This window comes from Ascaphus truei, chromosome 6 (genome assembly GCF_040206685.1).
Source record: "Ascaphus truei isolate aAscTru1 chromosome 6, aAscTru1.hap1, whole genome shotgun sequence".
Lineage (NCBI taxonomy): Eukaryota > Metazoa > Chordata > Amphibia > Anura > Ascaphidae > Ascaphus > Ascaphus truei.
Genome location: NC_134488.1, coordinates 102,511,674 through 102,532,312, shown reverse-complemented (window position 1 = coordinate 102,532,312; position 20,639 = coordinate 102,511,674). Strand labels below are relative to the sequence as shown.

General features: G+C 43.6%; 1 protein-coding gene across 2 annotated transcripts in view; it reads left to right on the top strand.

Annotated features, from left to right (window-relative positions):
- The window catches only part of LOC142497532 (fibroblast growth factor 21-like), a 50,880-nt gene extending 30,739 nt beyond the window's left edge, over positions 1 to 20,141 (top strand). Inside the window, exons 1-3 of one of the 2 annotated variants that reach the window (XM_075605444.1) lie at positions 14,039 to 15,956; positions 17,615 to 17,718; positions 19,027 to 20,141. In XM_075605444.1, coding sequence (XP_075461559.1) covers positions 15,707 to 15,956; positions 17,615 to 17,718; positions 19,027 to 19,326 — 654 coding nt within the window. In that variant the 5' untranslated portion in view covers positions 14,039 to 15,706 and the 3' untranslated portion in view covers positions 19,327 to 20,141. Of the gene's footprint in view, positions 1 to 14,038; positions 15,957 to 17,614; positions 17,719 to 19,026 lie in introns of those variants that run through there. The other variant, XM_075605445.1, reaches the window with a different exon arrangement.
- Positions 20,142 to 20,639: the final 498 nt, after the last annotated feature.

The window sequence follows — 20,639 nt, the reverse complement described above, 5'->3', positions numbered from 1 at the left end:
GCTGGAGTCGGCACCTGAAGGATGAGAAGCGAGGCTGGATGGTGGTGCTGGAGGTAAAGGAATGGAAGTCTACATTCCCCTCCTTGTTTGCCGTGACCATTCAAAACATCTCCCTACGCTCTGTCCAGCTGGACTACAATCAGGAGCTGGGTTAAAGATATCTCATAACGGATGCGAAACCCTTGGCCCACGTGAATGCTGTATCTGTACAAGGAATTGACCCCGCACTACAGTTTGAGTTCGGAGACTCCCCCCTACTGACCAAATGGAAGAAGCGCCTTCAGGTAAGGCTGATCGAGAGGAAAGAAGTCTTCTCAACCCGGGAAATGGATGTGAGCTGTACTAAACATGCCCAACACACCATTAGATTGAGTGATACCACCCCCTTCCAAGAACGATCACGGAGGATAGCCCTGAGGGACGAGGATGCCATCCGTGACACTGCAAGATACTAAAAGCGCTGGCATTATAGCAGAATCCCACAGTTACGGCTCACCCCTCGTGGTGGTACAGAAGAAAAATGGCTCCGTACGATTGTGTGTGGAGTACCGAACCCTAAACCGCCGGACTATCACAGGTCAGTATACCTGTCACGGGAGACCAGTACTTTTACACCGAAACCACCGGGATCACTAGAACCAGACAGGACAAGGTTGTTGAATAAAATTAGGTTTATTCTGGCACGCCAGCAGACAAAACAAAGATGCACAAAACAAGATACAATACCAACTGGGTTCCTGGGGAGTAGACTCTAGCCTCGCTAGGTGCAGGGGCCTACATCAAGAAGGCTTGCCCTGTCCGCTTCTCGGACAGGATAGTGCTGATCACATAGCAGCCACTCTGACATGTATCTCCAGCTGGTCACAGTCAAGATCCAAACTCCTTCACAGAATGTCTCTCAGATAGTCTCTCTCATGCTGTGATCAGCAGTGCCTCATATAGCCCTCTGTGGCTATCCTTTTCATGGGACAGGGGATGCTGGCCAATCAGAGCAGACCTGATTGTCCACTCAAAGAGAACAGGAACAAGTCCCTAATAACAGTGCTCAAAGTCCATGACACCTATAGAATCACTTGACAGGTAATAAACTTGCTTGAAGACTGACTTCATAAGCCTCTGTTTGTACCTCTGACTAGGTGTGCATGTACAGCATGCTCATATATGGGGACATGAATCAGCAAGTACCTAAGATATGTATATTGGACCAGATGTCTGTAAGCAAATGGCCCTCTATATCTACTCAGGAATATGGTCACCCTAGAACAGCACCCAAATAAATAGTCCACTTCTCCTGAAGCATAAACGGAGAAAGAAAGGATACTCATAGTATGCAGGCAGTCCGTATCAGTGCGTGCATCATGCTAGGCATGTAGTAGGAAGAATTCCAGAAGGAAAAACATGGAGCACTCTTTGGCAAAGCGCTATGCGCGAAACGCGTTAGAGTTTTTCTACCTGCACTCCACATTGTTCACCATGGAATAAAGGTGCTTTTAGTTTAACATTTTTTGTGTCTCGCCCCAGTTTGTTTTGCAGCTGTGCTCCGTGTTTTTTCCTTCTCGAATTCTTCCTACTGATTATCCACTCTTTCCCACTCACCAAATGTCTTTAACACCTCCACGCTCCCAGCCTTTGTCTCAATCCACATTTCTCTGCAGGAACCTCGGCTGATTAAATCACAGAGTCCCCTCCATAGAAATGTACACATGAAAATCACATTACAAGTCTGCTATCTTAGAAATGAGTACATACAGTCACATAATCCAATTTACACTTTACACTCCAATCTGCCATCACAGTCTCCATGGGTAATGAATTCCACATTTAAACTGCCCTTACTGTAAAGAACCCTTTCCTTTGTTGCTGGTGAAATTTCCTTTCCTCCAACCTTAAGGGATGGCCCCGAGTCCTTAGTACTGCCCGTGGGATGAATAGTTCTTTTGAAAGCTCCTTGTATTGTCCCCGAATATATTTGTATATAGTTATCATATCCCCTCTTAGGCGCCTCTTTACTAATGTAAATACATCTAATTTAGCTAGCCTCTCCTCATAAATTAGATTGTCCATCCCCTTTATTAATTTGGTGTCTCTTCTCTGCACTCTCTCTAGTTCCATAATGTCTTTTCTTAGGATTGGTGCCCAAAATTGTACTTCATATTCAAGGTGTGGTCTTACTAATGCTTTGTAAAGGGGCATAATTATGTTTACTTCCCTTCCATCCATTGCTCGTTTGATGCAAGATAAGATCTTGTTTGCCTTTGCAGCTACTGCATGACATTGGGCACTATTGCTAAGCCTACAGTCTACAAGCACTCCAGATGTAAAGGACACTTGGTGACCTGAACCGCTAAGAGTGTCTCGTCTATTTGGATGACATTATTGTGTTTGGACGGATGCTGGAAGAGCACGAGTAACGTCTCTTGAAGGTTCTGGATCGATTGAAGCAGGAAGGCTTGAAGCTGTCCCTTGACAAATGCAAATTCTGCCAATCATCGGTCACATATGTGGGTCATATAGTATCCGAAAAAGAGGTGGCAACCGACCCCACCACGGTGAAAGCAGTGGTGAACTCGCTTCGCCCGGAGAATATGGTGGAGCTCCACTTCGTTCTGTGGTTCTGTGGCTATTACAGGAGATTCGGCGAAGGGTACGCTTGCATCTCCAAAGCTCTGAATAATTTGCTGAAAATCTGTCTCAAAGACCCCCGCCAGAAGGCCATAAATCCTAAGACTCCTTTCGGTGCAAGATGGACTCCAGTCTGCGAGGAGGCTTTCTTAAAATTAAAGAAGAGCCTCACGGAAGCCCCTGTTCTGGCATATGCCGACCAAGACCAGCCATATGTGCTGCATGTGGATGCCAGCGTGATGGACTGGGAGCAGTGCTTCACCAGAAATATCCTACCGGGCTATGCCCTGTCGCCTACGTGAGTCGTAGCCTGACTATGTGAGAAAAACTACCCGGTTCACAAATTAGAATTTCTGGCGTTGAAGTAAGCCATTGTGGACATGCTACATGACTACCTCTATGGGGTATCATTCGAAGTAAGGACGGGCAATAATCCACTTATGTACATTTTGACATCCGCTATGTTGGATGCCACCGGTCACAGGCATCCAATTTGGCTGTCTTGTCCAACTACAGTTTCACCCTGAAGTACAAGCCGGGGCCTAAGAATATTAGGACCGACGCTCTGTCTAGAAGGCCCGGACTGGGGCCAGTACCTGAGGACGAAGAATGTGTTCTACCGGGGCCATTTTGGAAGGGAAAGTGGCCTTCTCTGAGTTGAGGGTGGTGGATTCTCTGGGATGTCAGTTCAATGTGCTCCCAGCTGCGTATTGCTACCCAGAGGCACTATCAAGGGCAGAACAACCCAAAATAAGATGGAAGGATATCATCGAAGCGCAGATGGCTTATCCAGTGTGCGGTCTTCTGCGGTGGGCAGTACAAAAGAAGAACCCTGACTTAATTAAGTGTGCTCCCGGACATACAGTTGGCCCTCTCATGAAGGAATGGGACAAATTCCAACTGGACAATGGGTTGCTATACCGAGTGGTCCCTTACCATAATCATCTGGATAGGAGGCAGCAAGTGCTTCCAAGAAAACTGTAGTAGATGGCATTGAGGTCATTACATGATGACCATGAATACTTGGGCATAGACAAAACTTTTGGACTCCTAAGGGACAGGTTCTACTGGCCGAAAATGAGAGAGGCTGTGGAACATCATTGCCGAAGATGCTTGAAAACACTGCCTACACAGCAGCCACAATGTTCCATCTGAAGAGTTCTGGTCCTATGGATCTAGTGTGTATGGACTTCCTGTGCATAGAACCAGACTCCTGGGGTATCGTAAATGTCCTTGTAATCACCGATCACTATACCCGATACGCCCAAGCCTTTCCCACCAAAGACCAAAGGCTCTCACGGTAGCTAAGGTATTATGGGAGAAATACTTAGTCCATTATGGATTGCCCAACCGCATGCACTCGGACCAGGGCCACGATATCGAGAGCAGACTCATAAAAGAGCTGCTGAAGTTACTTAACGTCGAGAAGTCCCGTACAACACCATACCACCCTGAGGGTGATGCTTTGCTCGAACGGTTCAATCAAACTCTGCTCGATATACTGGGCACCTTGAGAGACACAGAGAAGGTCAGTTGGAGCAAGCACGTAGAATACCTGGTGCTAACCTACATCTGCACCCGGCATGAGTCCACTGGGTTCTACCCATATTTTATGATGATGTTCGACAGAGAGGCAAGACTACCGGTGGACATCCGTTTGGGAATCTTTACTGATGGAGTGCGCAATGTGGCACACTACCAATTTTTTTTATTTTTTATTTATTTATAAAATGTTTTACCAGAAAGTAATACATTGAGAGTTACCTCTCGTTTTCAAGTATGTCCTGGACATAGTTAATATGACAAATAATACATGGTTAAAAATACAGTTACATAAATGAACAGGGTATACATTATATACAATACATTGCATGCACAGTTAGAGAAGATGTATATTATAGGCTTATGTAAGAGTTACAGACCAGATTAAAATGTGAGACAGCCTTAGTTTTGAAAGAACTTAAACTGGTGGTGGATGTGAGAGTCTCCGGCAGGTTGTTCCCATTTTGGGGTGCACGGTAAGAGAAGGAGGAGCGGCCGGATACTTTGTTGAGCCTTGGGACCATTAACAGTCTTTTGGAGTCTGATTTCAGATGATAAGTGCTGCATGTGGTAGGGGTGAGGAGCTCGTTCAGATAGATGGGTAGCTTGCCCAGAAAGTATTTGAAGGCAAGACAGGAAAGGTGAACTTTGCGCCTAGACTCGAGTGATGACCAATTGAGTTCTTTGAGCATTTGGCAGTGATGTGTGTTGTAGTTGCATTGGAGAACGAAAACGACAAATTGAATTGTAGACGGTGTCAAGTTTGCTAAGGTGGGTTTGGGGTGCCGAGCCATATACTATATCTCCATACTCTATAATTGGCATTAGCATCTGCTATGCGATACGCTTTCTGACCAGCAGGCTTAGGGAGGATTTGCTCCTGTAAAGTACACCTAGTTTGGCATAGGTTTTGGATGTCAGGGTATTGTTCCAGCACAGCGGCAACCGGTCCCGGAGAGAAGGGGTTAATAACAACGTAACTAAGGATTTGCCCCAAACTACGGAATTTGTTAGCCCTGGTGACTCTTGAACGAATTCTAACGAATCTCTATGAAATTCTTTGAGATGGCTGAGATATTAGATCGGCAAGTTGCGATCTGGCCACGGGACCTTTAAATCAAGACTGCATTTCTTGCGTTTGCAGGCAAAGGACAATTTATTTCATTCCCTTATCCCAGAAAGTGTTGTTTTAAGTGTATTCTGTTGATGTCGTGTGTTTGTCTATTAAGGAAATAAATCACAATTTATTTTGCAACTTGTTCTGTTCAATCGAGTACCCAGAAATATAAATGTGTTGATAAAGTTGATGTCCATCGTGACAGGCTTTTAAATAACTGGTGCAAACCAATACATCAAACGACTAGAAATCAACATTCAAAGAGCATATCAGTTAGCAGAAGGGACCACTTCTAAGCTGAATCTTAATAACAAACGACAATATGATTGCAAGGTACATTATCAGGAGCTTCAACCGGGAGACAAGGTCTTTCTGAGAAATCTGGGAGTGCCAGGGAAACATAAACAGGCTGATGGATGGAGAGATAGCCCTTTCGAGGTGGATTCCCAGCTACCTGGGATTCCCGTGTACCGAATAAAGGACTCAGAAGGACGGAAACAAGTTTGGCATAGGAACTATCTACTGCCCATTCCTCAAATTGATGAGACTGATCAACCAGATTCTTCTCCCGACCCCCTGCCTGACTCTAAATCCTGAGAGCCTGGTATTCACCCCAAAGTGTGATAATAACAATGACATTCACTGTATGGGAGGGCCAGGGCCTCAAGCCGCTGGAAACCTCTCCGACCAAGTAGAAAATGAAGAGCTCTCAGAGTTACCAAACGTACCAGCTCCCGAATTGAGGAGGAGTCAAAGAGTTATTCGCTCCCCAATTAGAATGTCTTATGACTCAATAGGGCAACCCCACTATGTGTCTCAGGAAACTTAGAGCACTGCTTACACCAGTATTGAGAAAACAATTGCAAGATAAAGAGCGGCAAGCTCGAAACGCGTTGGTGGGGGCCACTGGGCTCCGTTATGTAGCTGTTTGCTTTATGATCCATTAAATCATTTTTTATCTATTGGATATACTCTCTTGCAATTGTTTTCTCAATACTGGTGTAAGCAGTGCTCTAAGTTTCCGGAAATTCCTCTATCTGCAAGCTGTGGAAAACGGAAGCACACCCTGCTGGAGGAAAATCATCACCAACAAATGTGAGTTCATTATTCTTTGTCATACACCAAACTGCATTTATTCACATCGATACATTTATGCTTGGGCACTATTAAGTTAGGATTATTACAACAGTAATGGTGGAATCCTGACCAGCTAGTCGATAGAAATAGTAGATTGTTGGTGTCATTTGGAACTTTGGTCTATACAGATGATACTCGAGGGTTATACACCAGATGAGGTTAATCAACTTGAAGATATCATGCTTATAACAAGCAATTGATGGCATAGTTAGAGCACCATACTGGTTTTTTTTACCATCCACTATGTGTCTCAGCAGATGTCTAGGGACAGGTTTGCCTCTATTATCACTGTACTGACCGAGGTGCTCAATGCCATTTAAGATAGTGCTGTATAAAGTTGTGTTGTGTTAGGATGTATATTTTCCATTATATAAATACTTTTTTTATGTGTTGTGAATATGGTATCTCATGCGGAGATGTTGAGTTCTTTGCCAGGGGGAGAGTGTAGCATGGTACCCTCCCTTGCCTCCTCCCTGGCAATGGTCCTGTCGCTCAAGAGGGTTTGTGTGAGTTGTGTCAGCCATGTTGTGGTTGGTGCAGCCACATACATATGGACTATGTGTAAGGCAGTGGCCATCTTGTGGTTGGCGCTGCTGGAATAGGAGGTCCTGGCTGTTCAGGATTTCCTCCACGGACTTGAGGCAGCATGCTCAGTCCTGACAAAGGGAGAGGTAGTGTCTAGGGAGCTAGTCAAGCCCCCTGGACTAGGCCAGAGCCTTTCCCCCTAGGCCCCAGCTAGTTTCCCCTTCACCGTAGAGGAGTGTTGTAGTGCTGGCCGGTTGTGAGGCTTAGGTCTTCTGTAAGCCTAACAGGTTAGCACCGTAACACTAGTATCTGCTGTTTCACTTGGGGGTATGGAAAGGGTGTTACACACATTTCACCATAAGCCATCACAGCCGCGTGCCTTCTAGCCTCATGGTCCCAAACAGGGTGAGGATGCCAGCTCAAACTCCCGACGTACGTTTTACTTTCTGTTTCATCAGGGGAATGTTTAATTTATTCTTAATGCTGTGTCCATTGATTACACTTGTTGCAAATTTTATTTAAAAAGAATGTACAGGTCACATGACCCTTTATAGGCTGCCACTATTGCTAAATGTTGGCAAAATGTAGAAAAATTGGCAAAAACAAATGAGCAATTTGACCATTTGTGAAAATGTCACCAAAAAGAAATTTGAGAAACATTAACTTTATTTGAAGACACTCGCACATCTCTAGGCGCAATGAATTCTGGAATATTGCTTTCCCCAACCCACCAGCGATTGGCAGGTATTGTCTCTAATTGCCAATTGCAGCAAAGACAGCTACCCAAGGCAGGTAAGTCATTTATGGGTCTGTTTACTGAAGTCTCACAGCTGCAAAAGTAGGGTAAAACCAGTGTATAGAGCAGAGCTGCTTTAATTACTCATCAAAGAAGAGTAATCCCATTAAAAGCTATGGGAGTTTTCCCTTTATAAATCTGGTTTAATTGATTTGCGCAAACTTTGCACCAATTTTTCAGGCGGGAGACTTTAGTAAATAACCCCCATTGATGACTTGCAGAGTCTAGAAAAAAAGGTTACAATTGTACCCCACTGGGCCAGTGGCCAAGTCCAGGCTACACCCCTGACAATGATGTTAAAAAAAATTCAGTGAATAATATTTCAAACAAACTGGCTACTGCAATGACCACATTTCTAATGGTTAAAAGCCTGTTCAGTTTCATGTTCAGTCTTGTTAGAATAAATAACATTCCTACTGACTCAGCAACTATTACTTAACTGAGTCACTGCAGATGTGCATCTAAACGTTCCTTATCCCACTCTCTGCTGAAAACAGTGTTCAGGATTTCCACGCTGTTTCCTAATTTTGAGAGACCAAGCTAGACAAACAGCAAGATGCCCTTTTAACTCCTTTATCTTTAGGGGGTTTTGAAAAATAAAAAAAGGATTATGTTTTGTGCAATGGTTGCATCATAATATGAACTTAGTTCCAAATTCATTTTGCTGGGATTTTTGCTTCAACCCCTTTGCTCTCATAGGAGCCTGCAACACCTTGCTATACAATAAATTGATAACCAGCCTGGCAGAGCTATATAAACTCATCCCTCCCTCTTCCCTTGGTGTCCCCCTTTCTATTCAATCTGCTGAAGTCAGAACGCACGATATGGCATATGTAAGTGGTGCTATAAAATAAAACAGCGGTGCGCAAAGTGGGGGGGGGGGGCGCTAGATTTTCTGTTACAGATGCCCCGTGCTTCCCCGAAGGCATTTAAAATAAATATGGGGGATTGCGTGAGGCCTCAGTAACTTCTTAACTTACGTGGGTTCCAAAGACGCGTCTCCATGGCAACCGGCGTCAAATAACGCCGCGGGGTTATGTAACGTCACAACATCATTTGACGCAACGTCATTTGACACCGGAGCCGTGCAGGGGGGCGCGAGCCGGATGGGAGAGGAGAAAGGGGGGCACATGAAGGTAAGTTTACGCACCCCTGCAATAAAACACCTTTAAACGCCGGGATACGCCTTAATGCTCATTCATTTGAATGGGGCGGTACAGTGTCTTTGGGCGCAGAAGGGTGTCTTGTGACAGAACCCTTTAGTAAATATGGGCTGTTATCCTTTTCTCTGCAATGTGTACATGTGTAAGTATGTGCTGATGTTGGTATTTATGGCTCGCAAATTGATAACAAATTTCACAATTTGCTTAAAAATGTTAACAAAAACTACAATTCCTCTAAAATGGCAGTAAATGGCAGAGCGCCAATGATTCCCAAGTGAGTATAAAATAAAATAAATATATAGTGCAGATGTGTTAAATACTTAATGTAAATTAAATGTGTTGTGTAGTACCACTCACGTGATGTGAGATGTTTTCAAGCATTTGGGACACTGAATGGGGATGGTGTACTGCCTCGGAACCAGACAGCAAGATACTCCCATAGTGTAGACAGTGGAATAGGAACAAGACAGAAAGCAAACATAGTGCAATACTGTTTATAACGTTAAAAATGATAACATGGACCAATACAAGGTTTATCCAGAGCTGAAAGTAAACTTATTGCTCATTTTGCAACTGCAATGAGATGCAAGATTGCAGCATTATGGAAACAAAAAGACACCCCATTAGTGTCTAAAATCCGAAGCAGAATTTGGTTTGTTTGCCAAATGGAGAAATTAATGAGAATGATCAATAATACTGGCACTAAATTCCAAAAACGTTGGCAGCCCTGGATAGCAATCACATATACAGGGATGAGTTCCCTATCTACGCTAATCCTGTTGAAAGGTTTGATTGGTTTTAGTATCGGGTAACTCCTAGATAAAGTGCCTCACAGCACGAAACGCGTAGGAGTATTGTACCCTCCACCATTTTTTTTTAATGCAGCATTAATAAATATTTTTCATTTGCCACATGACCTGTTCCTTGTTTGCTGTGTGCCTACACACAACTACTCTTGGATATCTTTGGACTTTGGATGAGGCTGTACGCTTGTGGACACTAAGGGGAAACAGTGAGTACTCAATCTTTTTTCTATGGGCCATCCCAAGGAGGAGGAAAAGTTGTAATACTATCGCCCCACACCCTCAGGGAATTATTGGGTCAATGTATGCCAAGACCGAGTACTACACTCTTATCACATATATCCCCCTATCTGTCTACCCCGACATGGACAAAATGATGGGACCAAGCATTTGAGCTCCTACATAACCTATATACAACTTGCAAAATGCTGAAGGACCCTTGGGCACCCGTTGCTATAACTAGCACGATGTACTGTGCTGTGGGGGAGGCGCACCAGGATTCAGCTGTCTCTGGAGCCTGACCCCCGCCCTTCTGTTCACCAAGACCGTGTTTTTGGGGGCGCACCCGGTAGGAAAATTATCCCAGGAGCGTGAACCCCATCTCTGCTATGAAAGGGACAGGCCATTACAGTGTAAGTAGAGACTTGTGCACCTGGCAGACTCTGGAGTTTCTAAGAAAGTCTAAAAGAGGAAAAAGGAGTGGGTCCCTGATGGTATGTATCAGGGACCTTGTGTACCTATGCAAAGTTCTTGTGCTGTGTTCTAAAATGGCGGACACCGTGTGTTGCAAGTTCTAACCATATACAAAATGGCGCTCCCGCCAGAAAAGCAGGACCGCATGGGATGCGATCCACAATTTTCAAAAGTTGCAAAGCTAAGTTGCAAGCTTTCAGTGCTAAGCTCTGGCACTGCCCAACCAAGTGACTGGCTCATCCAGAGTCAGATCCTCCTTCAACTCACACCGCCCTACCTCTAACTCCACCATGGGGAGGGGCATCAAATTATCAAGCTTACTTCCTTGATATGGCAGGAGTCCACACCCTGCTGTCCTGCTTCATTCACCAAGGAGCTGAGACAGAGTGAAGAGCCCTACACAAGCTCTAACCTATATCAATGGCTTCCAGTAAAACTTCCGATGACCTGGAGGTTATCAACTATCACCTCCCTGGCAGTTACCTAGTCGTTCGGGTACATGGCCAGACCCATCTGCACGCACTGCCATCTACTCAGAGGCACTGTCGGTTTCGATGCGCGGTGCCAGCACTGTGGCACCTTCTATCTTCAACCTGCCAGCGGAGCCAATTGTACCCATTTCCAGAGCTCCCACACCAACCGGCGGGACCCTAACAAGCTTTCCTGTCACGGATGACGTGGGCCCATGTGCCCTGGCTATTGCCCCCGGATGTCCATGTGGTCCCGTGCCAACCGCGCCTACCTCTGATGACTGCCAGGTCCTACATTACTATGGTATGGCCTATCCTGACCTCTACACCGCTGGGTAAACCGTGGGCCCATGCACCCTGCTGCCAACGGTCCCAGGACTGGGATCTGTGCATGCTGGGGAATCAGCGGGTGAGTGGACTGCCCCAGGGGTGTTGTTTGCGGGTTCCCAGCTGACCCAGGAACAGGTCAGCTCCATAAGACTGGTCGCTGGGTGAGTGACTCGCCCCGCCAACACGTCCCGGCGGAAGTGTCCTCACCTATCCCCGGAAAAGATCACATCAGCCGAGCGGAACCTGTGGAGAATAGCCCACCCCTTACCTGCCTTCCAAAGAAGAGCTCCATTCCAGATGCGTCCATCCAGAAGGCTGTGGAGGTTCCGGAACATCGGGGGAGCCCTGTGCCAGAGGAAAACGACGCCGCGGTGAAGGATCTGCTGATGGAGGAACCTATGAAGCCAGACGCTGTCCCTTACCTTCGGATGGGTGAGGCTCCCCCTATTTATTCCAGGCAGGTTCTAGATGTGGCCTATTCGGATGAGGAACCTAGCAGAACCTTGTTCGGTATGCCGCAGAGTGGCGCACTTCAGGCGTTGCTGGACATGACGTCATCTGTGCCGCCAGACCGGGAATTGCTTGGGGCTCTCGCGAGGTTGGCGCTCCCTGCTGATGTCAGCAAGAGGGTGTCCGCGGAGTCTAATGAGTATACTGGGCCGCCACCGGCTCCAACGGTGGTGCAACCGGGGGACTATTGCCAGCTGATGCCCCCATGCTTTGTGACCCAGTGCCAAGGGAGATCTCACCTTGCCCCTGATACCGCTCCAATACCATCTCCTTGGGGTAGGGGTAAGCCCACAATTTATGGACAGGCCATGGACACTGTTAGGCCCCAGTCACCGGCTCTAACCCTTCCTGCCCATGCCCTGGCCCCGTCCTTGACACCTAGCCCTGTGCGGCTTAAACAACTTGACCCCACTAATGCTGCCTTTGTGTTGTCCAAGTTTCCCAATGATACTGTGTCACCTGGTTTGTCCCCTGATCTGCAGGATTGGTCCTTTGGAAGGGGGAATAGTCCCTCTGAGGACTCAGGGGGTGACATACCTGTGTCTAGTTGTGTTAAAAGACCTAAGTCTAGGGGCTCTTTCCAATCTTTTAGGGAGTCATTTAGGTCACAATCCCAGCAGTCCAGTACATCTGGTATATCTTCTCAGGGGTGTGCCAGGACCCAGAATCAGAGATCTGAGTCTTTCCCCCCAGGGAACCCCTTAAGTGTTGGGACCCCATGTCCTGTGGATATGTCCCTAATATGAACAGGACAAGGTTTGTATTGGTTAATGGCCCTATAGTTGACCATTGGTGGAGAGGAAGGCAAATTCTCTCATGAGGTTGAAGCTCTTTGTAAAAGGCAGTGAGAAATTAACCTTGGTGAAAGGGTACCTAAGGGCCCCTCTATATTATACCAAGAGGTGAACCCTAATGACCCCGGGTTTTGGGTACTACCTGATCAAGGAGATGACCAGAAAATGATACGGTTGAGTCGGGCAGATAGAACTATTAAGAAATGGTACCGTTTATCTCACGGCTACGAATTTCCTTATGTCCCAGAACCAATCATTCAGGAGATAGATGACAACGGGCATGATTGGCTGAGGTTAGCCGTTACGGAGTATCTCCATACTAAGAGCAGCTATAGTTTGTTACTGAGTCTCGTATCTGTGCCATTATGAGGGAGTGGATCAAAGAGAGCAGTGATGGTTACCATGCACTCCTTAAACTAGCACCACGGATCACACTTTATTTAAACGTGGGCTTCCTCCTAATGATAAGTATGAAGCAGGGGATCTCCAGAACTGACTTTAGCTCCGGGGACTGCATGCTTCCCAAGATTGTGTGGATGAAACCTCCTACAGTATGGCGCTGAGGGAAGAATGGACGTTGATTCACTTGCAACAGATCTTTTCTTTGAGCTGAAAAAACCTCAGAAAAGGAAGACAAAAAAGAAAGGCAAAAAACACTGCAATAGTGTATTACCCAGGGACATACTAGTGTGTACAAATCAAGAGCATTTATTAAATGCAATTTTAATAAATGCTCTTGATTTGTACACACTAGTATGTCCATGGGTAATACACTATTGCAGTGTTTTTTGCCTTTTTTTTTTGTCTTCCTTTTCTGAGGTTTTTTCAGCTCAAAGAAAAGATCTGTTGCAAGTGAATCAACGTCCATTCTTCCCTCAGCGCCATAGGAGGTTTCATCCACACAGACTTTATATCTGGTTGGGAGATACCAGATCAACCTTTCAGGCTGCTCAAGGACTACCTTAACAACTCTGTATCACAGGTTCAATTAATATTGTATTTTGTATATTGTATATTGTTTACACTAGCGCTAATCACACTTATTTTTCCATCACCATGCTTCCCAAGATACTCACCTCCATAGTTTATGCCGCTAGCAGCCCTGGCTCAGCACAATATGGCAGCTCAAATCTCCCGTGGTATGGGAGCCAATAGGAAGCCGCAACATAATTTATCATGGCTTCCTATTTGCCCCTGTGTTGCTGGAAATTTAACAACCAGAAAGTAACCGACATGAGCTTCTCCAGTATCAATCTCAGGAAGCAGGGGTTCTCCGAAGTGGAAATTAACAGAGTTCAGCTCTGAAGACCTCCTGCTTCATACCTACATTAACAATTAAAAATACAATTCTGAAAATGCTCCTTTAGGCTGCAGTCCCAGTCTTCGCTGTGGCACACGCGCCCGGTGGGGGGGCGGCGCGTGCACAGCACTACACCGCGATCGGCAGTCTGAGGGGAGAGGGAAGGTTTGAGATGGGAGGGAGCGTGGCTGTGGGTTTGCGGGGGCGTGGCCATGACATCCCGCGGCTGATTCACCCTCATTGGCTGGACCGCCGATGGGGGCGTCGCCACGCCTCCATCGCAAAGACTAATCTCAAATTCCCCTGCCTGCCTGAAAACCTGTCGCGCACCTTTCCCCAGAAGGTAGGAACTGGGACCGGAGGTACTGGGGGGCGGAGCTTGACCGCAGCCTAAAGCATCAAAGTTATCAGCAGCAAGACGTTTGCAAACAATATGATGAAAAAAAATATCTTAAAAAATACTTATACATCTATAGTTCTTTATAAAGCAAGTGGTTGTTCATCATTAGAACGTTTCAGGTTCAACACATGACTTGGGTGCAATGAAACTTGAACTATCTACAGCTGGTAATACGATGACATCATAAACACTCAAGTCACCAAAGTTGCTACTTCCAAGCACATTGGTGATGAAGGTCCTGTAGGAAACTGAAACGCTGACATATTTTAAGTACCGTGACAAATGCCTACATTGTATAACTACATTTCTCTGGATGTGCCTGGAAATTTCAACTGGTCCTTAAAGGAATTGAATGCCCTACAAGTACCATATAAGCTTTATTCATTTCAAAATACTTTTCCTCGTGGAAAGTCTGCAAGTTCAGGAGTGATTGCTTCCTGCAGTATATTCTGTACGAATACCAGTGTCAGGATCTGAAATTCTGCATCTCTCAGTCCGACCCAACTCTCACTAGCATTTAGTTCCAGGCATCGGGTAGTGTGTGACTATGTCCTGCGGAGAATAAAAAGATGTGAAGATGAGAAGTTGTAAAATAGCAATGACCCTTTTAATGGGAGAGGTGCCAATGTGATGTACTTAAAGGGTAGCACACAGTTAACAATGCAATAACTACCATTCACTAGAAGTTATTATGTTTACTATGTATCAACCCATTTTTCACATGAATAGAGAGGAAAAGTGGGGACGCCTGTCAATATTAACCCCAAAGTCACTTTTCATGACTGCTGCATATTTATTTCCCTTCCCGCAGTGAAGTGTTTAAGCAAATGATCAGCATATCTATTGCATATGACCTTGAAGGGGCAATAACTGCCCCAACCCCTTCTTTCTCCCTAAAGACACGCCAGGCAGTTTACATCACCACCCAACGTTGCATCATTTAGTAACAGACCTGGTGATCTCTGGTCGGAAACGTGAAAAAATGTTTACAATGTCATCCATCCCCCAGCTATGAAGAAAAAAAAAATAGCACATTCTGCTGAAAGTGTCCGGCGTTCTCGCACACCATGACTCAGACCCGCAGGGGAAAACAAAGTGACAAGGGGTAAAGACCAAACAGTATAAATACTTCTTCCTTTCTTCATTTTGTCATTAGAAACGTGAGTCTGAACTAAGAACTACACAGATACAGAGCACAGAAGTGTATATCTAAGGACAGACAGGTGGGCAGTTTCATTCAAAGAGCAGTTGTTTTCATTTTTACATTAACTTCAAATTTTTTTCCCCACCTGCCTTATTACAATTAACTATTCAAAAGCAATATTTATTCATTTGCACTATTAAAAAGCTCTCAAGAGTATTTTTGGTTTCTTCTTGCCTCCACTTTTTGGGGAATTTACACTTTTTGACAGTTCTTCAAGATAGAGAGGTGCACGTTTATTTTTATTTTATTTTTTTACAACGGCTATTATTAGTTTTCGGGGCCAGGCTTAGCGGTCTAAAGATGCTGAAAGGAGCACCGTCCTTGGTTTTTGCTCAGTGCCCCTTGGTGAGGTGGCTGTGTGTCTGGGCCCTCACTCTCACCTGTTCCAGGATTACCCTGGCATATCCTCTCAGAGACTCCAACCCACTTTTCGACTTCTCCGACCAGGTGCGATTGCGACATCTGTATACCGATAATGAGCATAGACACCTGCACCTGCAGATCTCCCCCGAAGGAGAGGTGAGCGGCACTGAGGATCAGAACTTATACAGTAAGTAATAAAGTATATAATATGCCGCCATTTTACTACCAGTAGCCAACACAATTATCACGCAGATTGCATTAATAGATTGCATTTTCTTCAGTTATTTAAAGCCTGTTCGTGCTCTGTGCTGCTATTCTATCCTTAGTCTTATGTTTTAATATTCCAGAGTTATATACTTGTAAATTGATGTGCATACTGGTCAACATTGGAAAACTCTTAGGAAAAGTTTGGTAGGACAATGCAGGTGATCTCCACATCTTCCATTAACTTGTTGGATTGAAGAACCTTTTTCAGACACATGGCAAATTATGCCAGAGTCTCCTTCATAAATATGGAGAATTGGTCAGGATCTTACACCACTTTTAAAGTGGCTGCTTATAGAAGTAATTGGAGTGAGGTCTTTAAGATTATATGTAGCTACGTAAAGTCAGATTTGTGATACTAATGCAATGAACTTTGCTGTTATAATCAGGTGCTTCAACCCATGCAGAAGTGGATTACGGAATACCTAAAGCATGTCATAGCCAGCCAATCAAATTGCCTCACACACTGATTGTGCAGTTGTTACGTTGCAATCGGATGACAGGGGATATATGATCACTTCATTTATGTAAAATATCATATTTTCAAGGAATCTCCTGAAGCATGTATTTAACAAGAAGTTATTTTTATCCATAGTTGCGTTGTGCTGTGCTAGATCACGGTTACTTTTCATCCTTGAGTTGCACATTAGCAATGTTAAACATTATAAGATCAACATCAACACCCACATACAGACCTTAAAACTTCTAGTCTCCTAGCTTTGGATTGACATCGTTCTGTTTCTGTCATACTTGGGTACTAAATATTCAAAATCTCTCAGTCGCTCCACATATCCTGGATGGGTTAAGTGGAAGTAAGAAAAAATATAGGGGGGGGGGGGAATCATGTTTAAATTGTCATTGGTTATATCCGCTTCTGTGGGGTTTATTGCTCATATGTAACCTGTGAGTAATTTAAGCATTATAAACAATAATTGTGAAAATCTTTGACTCTATGTATCTGCTGCATTATCAGCAAGTGCTCTTTAGCATTACATCAGAATACATGACAAATGCAATCCTGAAGATAATGAAACAACCGGTCAGGTGAATCTGTTAAACTATAGCTAGTGATCAGATACAAAGGCTGCATGCCAAGTCCAGCACACTGTCGCAATCTAACAGAACTGGATTTATAGGAGGTCCTTTTAGGGTGATGACGGTACATACATTGGGCAATGTCGTATCTTGCTTAGGTGTGCCGTAGTGCCAAACTGACTCCATGTCATCACCAGATTCTGGTCCAATCCTTGTATTCTAACTTTAATCCCACTGCATTATGTTTAGTAATAGTCCTGCATTTATATGTGTAATACAGATTTGGAAAACCAAAATTGGACTCTAGTCTCAAGATGGCATGGACCAACGTTGGCAATACTGGGCATGTCACCAGTCTACAAGGAAATGCATATTTAGTCAACTATTCACTACATTTATATATACAATCCAAAACATGAGTTGACTTCATTTAAATAAATCCTAATTTCTTTAAAATTAGAAGTTATTCCATGGGAGGAACATATGACCATTAGTCTATAAGTCTCTTATTTTGCAAATCTCAGTCCAGTTATTATTTTTCTTCAGGCCTGCTGGAAATTAAGGCAGTGAAACCCCGTATTCTTGTGATGCGTGGAAAGACGAGTACCCGCTACCTGTGCATGGATTCCAGCCGCCACTTGTATGGATCGGTATGTGTCATCTCTAGCTAAAGAGCTGCGGCCTTCTTAACATGCAACATAATTCTCATTGTGGGCAGATTACATGTATGTATAGTGCAAAGTAAACTAATAATTGTCCAAACTCATCTATTCCAAGTGATGCCAATAAATAGACATGAGCAGGCAGAAAGTCAACAAGCTATACGCTGTGTTGAGAATTATCACGTATACATAATGTGACATCACACAGTACAGGCATACCCCGCTTTAAGTACACTCACTTTAAGTACACTCGCGAGTAAGTACATATCGCCCAATAGGCAAACGGCAGCTCACGCATGCGCTTGTCATCACGTCCTGAACAGCAATACCGGCTCCCTACCTGTACCGAAGCTGTGCGCAAGCGGGGAGACTATAGAGCCTGTTACAAATGCATTATTTACATCAGTTATGCACGTATATAACGATTGCAGTACAGTACATGCATCGATAAGTGGGAAAAGGTAGTGCTTCACTTTAAGTACATTTTCGCTTTACATACATGCTCCGGTCCCATTGCGTACGTTAATGCGGGGTATGCCTGTATTACTGTTCTAAATTGCATATTAGCCATTACATTACAATCTTTTTGTAACATAATCTAATGCTTAGGTATTTGGGGTCATTAGGGCATCGAACTTATATTTTACACCTCAAGATAAGGGGAAATTGCAGTCGTTATTGGTGATCTTTGAAACAGGCGACATTCTAAACATCTGATTCAGGAAAATGAGCCGCATTGATACTGATTGTAATATTTTACAGGGCCCAGAAAGCATGACATTACATAGGATGTTTACTTAAGCAAATCACTAAACTACCATCTCCAAGCATCTTGTGATTACTAACCAAGATGTTGTTTATATTAACTTCCCAATCTATTTATTGTCCTGCTGCTCCCATAATATAATCACTATAATATGCCCAGAATAATTGAAGGAAATCTATGTTTTATGGAGCGGGGTACTGTATGCTCCTTTTTTGCATTCCTCAACCAATTTGCAATAGTTTTACCGTAGTTGAACAAACATTGAAATGGTAGATAATGTACCCACAGATGTTACTAAATTGGGCGGCACCTCTAAAGATTGGATGGATGACCCTCTTTATTGCAGAGTCCACTTGCAGAAAAGAGAGTAAATCATGCATAAATAACTTTGCTGATTTACTAATATAAAATATAATATTTGCTTAGAAACGTATCTTGCCTATTGACATATATCTTATTTATAGTTACTGGATGTCTGATATATCACATTGTCTTTCCCAAGAATAACTTTCTTCATTGAATTTTCACAGGAGACCTATAAGGAAAATGATTGCAATTTCCGTGAGGTGTTATTGGAGGATGGATACAACGTGTACTATTCAGAGAAGCATAACTCTCCATTGACGTTAACTCCTACAAGATTGGGGAAACCTACAGGTAAAGAGATGTCCCGTTTTTTGCCTCGAGACAGCAGGGGAGAGAGCAGAATTCCCATGGAGTTCACAGCTGATCCCTGTGACCTGCAGGGCAGGAACTTAAATGTAGAGTCAGATGATCCTTTGGGCGTGAAAGACCAGTCCAACATCTTGACACCATGCCTGGACTCATGATGACTCGAGGCACCGGCTTGTGGACTAGGGAAACATCTTCAATCTAGGTGTTTCTGAAATAGCAAAAGACAGTTCTTTCCTGTAACAAATCACAGGAGGGTATTTACCTTCACCGGGCTTCTGGCATATGTTTGACTGTTCAACATTCTTCTCACAAGATTCCACCTTGTAAGAGCCTCTGTCCACAAGGAACAATGTTGACAACATGTAGATCAAAAGTCAAAAGAACTTTGAACTCTTCACATTAGTGCCACAGGTGTATTAAATTACTTAGGCCCCAAAGATTTAACTTGCACTGCTAAACATTATAGTCTAATAATCTTCTTTTGGGGAGGTAACCGAAACATGTTTTGGGGTATTTTTATAACTCTTCCTCCACCCAAAGTCGACAACTCTACATAAAACATTTCCATGTTTTCGGTGATGCCAAGGGCAGACTATTTAAGCATTACATCACATACCCGGCAGTAAAAAAGGATTCACTTCTCTGCTGAAAACTTGCTCGACTTCTCCTCTTCTATTGAAGAGAATGTATTCATTGTTCCCGATTGTGTATCTCATATTTCTTCTTGTTATTATTATTATTATTATTGTTATTAATGTATTATTTAATATGTTTTAATTTTTGTGTTGCTATTGGCTAGCAGCTAAAGATAATGTATAAACCTTCATTGCAAAGAAAGGTGAATTTACTTACAGTATTATTGTTATTATGGACTTTATTTTAATTATTTATTTGCCTTGTTTATTTATTTAATGTGTAATTTGTAATCATATGTATTTCAAACATTTCTATTTATTATATACTGCAGCACTGTTGCATTGTGTCTTTACCTATTGAAATAAACATGCATAATGTATTTATAATATGATTCCTTGTATTTATTTAGGCTGCAGAAAAGTAGTTCAATATATTTGAACTATCAACAGAGTTTATTTCTTACCAGCAAAACTCCCCTTAAAAGTTCAGTCCGTTCCATAGATTTTGCCTGTGCAGCCTCTGTTCATTTTACTTGCAATGGCAAGAGAAAAACACTGTGATACTTTAGTGAATCTGGTCATTACAAATCCAACTACTTATTTTAAATTGTAAACCATTATTTGGCATGAACAAATTGCTGAATGTTTTTTCTACAAAAGACAAATATACCCTATGCTACATCCAATGTGACAAAATACATAGTTAAATACTTCAACTATGTATTTTGTCACATTGGATGTAGCATTGGGTATTTTTGTCTTTTGTTGTATACATTTGGCCACGCTCAGTAGCACTCCTTTTAACACACATACAGGCATACCCCGGTTTAAGG